We start from the raw sequence: 6,163 nt of genomic DNA, 5'->3' as shown, positions 1-6,163 counted from the left end.
CCTGCAGCAGGACAGGAACCTGTTCTCCTAATGCAAGACATCCGGGTGAGTCACCACGATGGAGGAGGAGGAGGAGGAGGAGGAGGAGGAGGAGGAGGAGGAGGAGGAGGAGGAGGAGAGGGAGGGGCGCTCCACCTGCCAGGAGCTTTAAAGCAGAGGCGGAGCAGCAGGAGACGCAGCAGGTCTCCCGTCCTCCCCTGTCCTCCACGTCTGAGCAGCAGGTAAGCAGAGAAGTTCCAGGAAACTGAAAGATGACCAGAGCAGCCGTGTCCTTTGTCCTGGTCCTGGTGGCCTTGTCCTACACCTTTGCTAAATATGTCCCTAAATCTGGCAAGAGGATCCCTCAGACTCTGTCCAGAGGTTTGTGGGGACAGAGCAGCTTCAGCGGGTCGGGCTGGGCGGAGTCCTGGTTTGAACCTCAGCTGCTCCTGTGTCTTGCAGGTTGGGGCGACCAGCTGATCTGGGCTCAGACGTACGAGCAGGGTCTGTACTGGTCCAGGTCCAGGTGAAGGAACGTGGATCTTAGGGAAACGGTTCCATGCGGGGAGGGTGTGAAGTGACTGTCTGCTCTGTGTTCCAGGAACAAGCCTCTGATGGTCCTGTTCCACCTGGAGGACTGTGCTCAATGCCAGGGTGAGCCGGTCCAGCTGTCTCCCATCCCCTGTCCCCCCCGCTCTGCTTCACCTAACACTCTGTCTGTCCTGCAGCGCTCAAGCAGGCCTTCGCCAACGAGGATGAGATCCAGAGAACCCTGGACGAGGACTTTGTGGTCCTCAATCTGATGGTATGCTGCAGGGCTGGTGGAGGGGGGGCTCTGACACTGCAATGAAGCATCCTTCATTGGGCGTGTGTGTGTTTGTGTGTGTGTGTGTGTGTGTGTGTGTGTGTGTGTGTGTGTGTGTGTGTCTGTGTGTGCTCTCCTCCCCCACAGCAGGAAACCACAGATAAAAGCCTGTCCCCTGATGGACAGTACGTCCCCAGGATCGTCTTTGTGGGTAAGACCTGGTGTCTGTCCTCAGAGGACTCAGGGTACTGAGCCGACTTGATCCGACCTGTTTAAACCAGATCAGCAGCTCGGTGCAGTCTGGAACAGGCGTCTCTAAGCAGCACGTTCCAGCTCTCTCCCTGCTTCAACACACCTGAATCTGGTGGTTCTGTCCTCACTAAGAACCGAGCAGAACCCACAGTGGAGCAGATCACTGCATCTAGAGCCACTATACTCTTCAAGCTCTGTTCTTTTCAAAAATAACCCTGGACATGTCAAATTCCAAGAAGTCTGCTCAAACATGCTGTCCTGAGTCTGTACCAGTGTCCATATACTGGATTACTGGTTCAGGCACATGGTTGGAGGAGGCGGCGTTTGGAGATTCAAGACGTCAAACCAAGAAGTTCTTTTTGGACCAAGTTCAGTTCTGTGGAAATCAAAGGAGTGCCGGACAGGACTGTAGGATTATTCTCATGATGTTAAAATAACTTCACCAATAATTATGAAGGCGTGGACAAAAGACAAACACATCACTGAGATGACACTGTGAGTCATGTTTGTCCTCAATCTCTGGAGCCTTCAGTCAACAGTTCCTCTAACCATAATGTGAGTGCATCTTCCTAGAACCGATGGGGGCAGGGAGGGAACAGCACTGAATGTCTGACCTGGAAAAACCTAAACAGATGCTTTGTGGACCAATCATATCATGATGACAATTTGGCAAAAGTATTGAAAATGCCATCTGAAAACAAATCAAGGAAACAATATAAACCTTTTTTAGAGCATACTGAGAAAGCAGAATCATATCTGACGAGGAAAACAGGTGATTAATGGACCCAAAGGGGACGCCACAAGAAAACTGGAATATTTCCTGAACTGAAGCCAAATCTTGACAGTGTTGAGCACAACAGGACTTCTGACGCAGGCTGAGGCCTCGACTGGAAGAGAAGAGTATATAAGAGCAGGCAGAGATGAGTTACAGCAAGACTGATCCTCCAGGGAAAGAAACCAAGAAGTATTCTGGTAGAAACACAGGGACTGATTGAAACAGATAAAGACATTTCAGTAGCATATTCATTTTAACGACATTAATCTTTCCTATGTCGTGGAATTTTATTTAAAAAGTATCCTAGGCCAGTCACGGTGCAAAAAACCCTTACTTAGACATAGACACAATTACCTCCTCCGCGTCAGAAGGTTTTTTGTTTTACAACCACCCTTTCAGCCCCAAAATTCGCTTTGGCGGTGCAGCTCACAGCTGAGCCGACAAATTGACCTTTGGCGGTAACCGCAGTTGGGACAGATCCATCCGTGCTTGACCCTCTCCTGGAGTCTCTTGTGTACACTTTCTCTCCTCTCCTGGGAGAAGGCTTACTGGTTTACAACCTACGCTTCAAACCCAGAGTTCACTTTGACAGCCCAGTCTCTCAGCTGAGTCAACAAATTAACCTCTCATAGGTTGGACCGGCCGTCCGTAAGGGACCCACTCCTGTTTTACACCCTCTCCTCTCTTGGAAGAATTTATTTATGGCAGAGATTACCCATTCAGCCCTAAGGTTAAATTACACAGAAACAACACACTCGCATCCAGAAAGTATAGAGCGCTATTTGCTTAGAACAACCTTGGCAACCATTTAGACATAAAAATTATGAGTAATCGTTACCTTCATTATTTCCAAATAAACATCACTTAACTGCAAAGTTCTCTTTTTTTTTTTTAATAAAGATCAATAAATTTTAAAGTACTTAATCTTTTCTAAAATTGCCTAAATTATTTTTCCTTTAATTTAGTTGAGTAAATAATGTGTGTTAAATATAGCGTTTTGTATTTAATATTCAAACAAACAAATTTGCATGCATTTTACTCCATGTAAAATTTAGAACATTATCTAAAGTACTGATTTACAGTTGTTCCTGTCTAACAAACCCTTAGCGGTATCCGCATCTCCACACTGGCGCCTACTCCCGTCTTAGGAGAATTATCCTCAAGCGGCTCCCACTCTTATACTTATCCTGACCCTTCTCTCGCTGCGGTGTCGCTTCCCCCTCAGAAGTTAAGACACATAGCAGCCTGAAGACAGTCCGCGCATGCAAGCGGCCCCTTTTTACCCTTTCTGCACCATGGTCGTTACTCTTATGCAGTTTTTTTGCATTCTGACTCCGAACTCCCCCTCTGAATTTCTTTTAAATCAAATTTTCTTTTATATCTTTAAAAATCACTTTTTAACTTTAACTAGGTTCTTTTGGATTAATTTAATCCGGATTTAGATTTCACCTGGGCAGAGACCCGACATCGAGCACAGAAAAAATTTAGATGCAGAATAAATGAATCTGCTTACCTCCAATTGTTGTGGCCACAGTGTGCTGAATCAGTCCTCCTCCACAGATAAAAATCAATCTCCGGTTACTCCTCCTGGCTGGAGCTCGCCAATAATATGTCGTGGAATTTTATTTAAAAAGTATCCTAGGCCAGTCACGGTGCAAAAAACCCCACAAACATATATTCCAGAAAAAACGTAAAATCCTCAAGTATATCCACTCTTGGTTCTTGGAGTCTTCCATCGTAGTTCTCCTCAGAAAAATCAGGCAGAGTCAGAGTCAGAATGCAAAAGGAGGACTTTATTCCCAAAAAACCCTCCTGGCAGTCAGGCCAACCAAAGAACTGACGCGCCGATCGCTCTCCGCTCCATCTATTTATACTATTTCTTGGGAGTTCGTCAACTCTCCATGGACTCTTCGTCAAGACACAATTGTTCCCCCCTCCCTACAAAGGTCATGGTCCGTGACCCCTTGGGAGGCCCTCTCAGCCTCCATCAAGTCTCCATCAAGTCTCCATCAAGTCTTCCCAAATGCCAGGTGTTGTGCAACAAATCATAGTGTCACATTTCTTGTCCAATGAGCCTCATTTGCACCAGAGGGAGACAGAGAGACAATTGACCTAAAGTCTTGACTTTAGAAAAAACAAACTGTCCAGCTGCCAAGAGGCTGCCGTAAAAATGAAATATGACAGACTGGCGAACAGAAAAAGGATACATGTCTTTTCTACACCTGCGTCTACTAGCATACTGTAACTAACAGAGACATGCATTACATGAACAATAGTAAATAACATAATATAATAAGCATGATGTAAAGAATATTATAAAATTATTCTACACCTATCAAGGAGAGGGGAAGATTCTTCCACCTCTAACAGTCAGATCTTCCTTGGGCTGTTAGTGGAGTGAAGTCGGCAGGGAAAAGACCAGAAAAAGTACAAGTCACATGAATCCCGAGACATTTAAATTTGGAGGGTCCTGAAAAGGCAGGTCAGCCTGCTGGAGCAGGGAACCAGCTGACTTTTATTAAGATTTAGCTTATATCCTGAAAATGAACTTTTATCCAACATGGACACCTGGAAGAGAAGCTTCTGATACTGCTACATAGAGCAACAAGTCATCTGCGTATAGAGATAACCGGTGCTGAAGGCCATCAGGATAGTGAATCAGAGCACCTGATGGACACGGCCAGTGGAGACAGCTGCAGGTGGAGGCAAGCGGGGAGAGAGCCAGGGCATGCTGGGTAGGGTTCTGCAGGAACAGGGCTGGAGAACCCTGTTCTAAAAACTCTCCGTCACCTGCTCCTGCACTGCTACGTCATTTACTACGTCCACTTCCCAACAGACCCCTCCATGACGGTGAGAGCCGACATCGTTGGACCCTACCCCAACCGCCTGTACGCCTATGAACCAACTGATATGAAACTCTGTAAGTGCTCCAGCTAACACACACATACACACACACTCACACACACACACACACACACTGAGAGCCTCCTCCTCTTCCTCAGTGCTGGAAAACATGAAGAAGGCCAAGAAGCTCCTTAAAGTCTCAGCTTTGAGCCGCAGAACCACACCCACCTCCACCCACTCCCTCCCCGAGTCCACAGCTGCTGAAGTCTGAGCTGTGAGCAGGAGGAGGCGCCCTCCACCCACCTCCACCTTCAGTTTGCTGTCACCAGTTTACATGTGAAAAGACTTTCACTTGAAGGGTTCCTCTGTCTCCTGACGTGTCCCTCCTCAACTCCTCCCTGATTTCCACCCTGGTATTTCTACTGCACCTCCTTTGGAATAAAAACTGATGTGTTCAACCAACAGCTGGTGTTTTTGGCCCTTTCAAACCCATAAAGTCTGTTTCTTTATTCCCATCCAAGCTTTCTATGAGTGGTGTTTCTTGCCCAGCAGCTCCATGCAGGTCGTCCTCCACAGTCCAGAGGCTGCTCTCAAGTCCTAACTATTTCGGTCAAAAACTTTAATTTGTAGAAGGATTTGCCGACTTTTTTGGACAATTTCACACTCCTAAACGACTTAACATGACGAGGCCAAAAGCAGACCGCGGCAAGAAGACGGATAAAGTCACAAATGACGACGAGCTGCCTTCGGAGCAGGATAAGCACGCCGCTGCAGCCACGGAGCCAAGAAACGAAACCGAAACCGAAACGGTAAATGCGCTCTCTGCAATAGAGAATATGAGCAAAATGATGGCTGACGGGTTCGACAAATACGAGACATCTCTTGCAACCACCCGAGCTTCTCTATCGTCTCCTGTGAACCTGTATAAATAAAGTTGAGTTGAGTTGAGACGTGCACAGAAATGCGAGCAGAAAATGCAGCGCTCTGCCTGAAAATGATAGACCTCGAGGCTCGCTCCGGGCGCCAAAACGTCAAGATTGTAGATCTTCCTGAAAAGACTGAGAATGGTCGCCCCAAAGGAGTTTGTGGCGGATTTTATTCCTGAGCTTCTAGGTGCAGGCAACGAACATGGTGGACACGTTATAATCCGCACATTCACTACGCTGTGGAATATTAACGCAAAATTACGAGATTGAGTTGTTTGTGCGAAGATTGCTCAGGCGGAACTACTTACTAAACATGGCGTCTGGGCGTAATGATTTCAAAAGAAAAAGTAGTTCCCAGTATTTGCTTCAGTGTCGTAACGCTACAGTATTATTTGTTGGTGTTCCACAGCGTAGTGAACCTACAGGTTGTCCTCAAATCCTTCAATTCTGAAGTTAAAGTATGAATGTAACACCATCTCATCTGACCAAGTGAGGGATCAACTGTTTGAATTAAGACAAAAACATTTTGAACTAGAGGATAAACCACAAAGAATACTGTCCCAGCAGCTAAGAGGTTCACAG

At 46.6% G+C, this 6,163-nt stretch overlaps 1 protein-coding gene across 2 annotated transcripts; it reads left to right on the top strand.

Annotated features, from left to right (window-relative positions):
• Positions 1-221: 221 nt before the first annotated feature.
• LOC115381242 (anterior gradient protein 2 homolog) lies at positions 222-5,105 on the top strand. Of its 2 annotated transcripts, none has more exons than XM_030082523.1 (7): positions 222-360; positions 442-505; positions 581-633; positions 708-784; positions 935-995; positions 4,648-4,731; positions 4,814-5,105. In XM_030082523.1, exons 1-7 carry the CDS (start codon positions 252-254, stop codon positions 4,924-4,926), a joined length of 561 nt encoding a protein of 186 aa, XP_029938383.1. In that variant the 5' UTR covers positions 222-251; the 3' UTR covers positions 4,927-5,105. The 2 variants fall into 2 exon arrangements, with proteins under 2 accessions (XP_029938383.1, XP_029938382.1); XM_030082522.1 differs by having other exon boundaries at positions 932-995.
• Positions 5,106-6,163: the final 1,058 nt, after the last annotated feature.

Source organism: Salarias fasciatus, chromosome 23 (assembly GCF_902148845.1).
Source record: "Salarias fasciatus chromosome 23, fSalaFa1.1, whole genome shotgun sequence".
In the NCBI taxonomy this organism is placed as follows: Eukaryota; Metazoa; Chordata; class Actinopteri; order Blenniiformes; family Blenniidae; genus Salarias; species Salarias fasciatus.
This window is presented reverse-complemented; position numbering and strand designations above follow the sequence as displayed.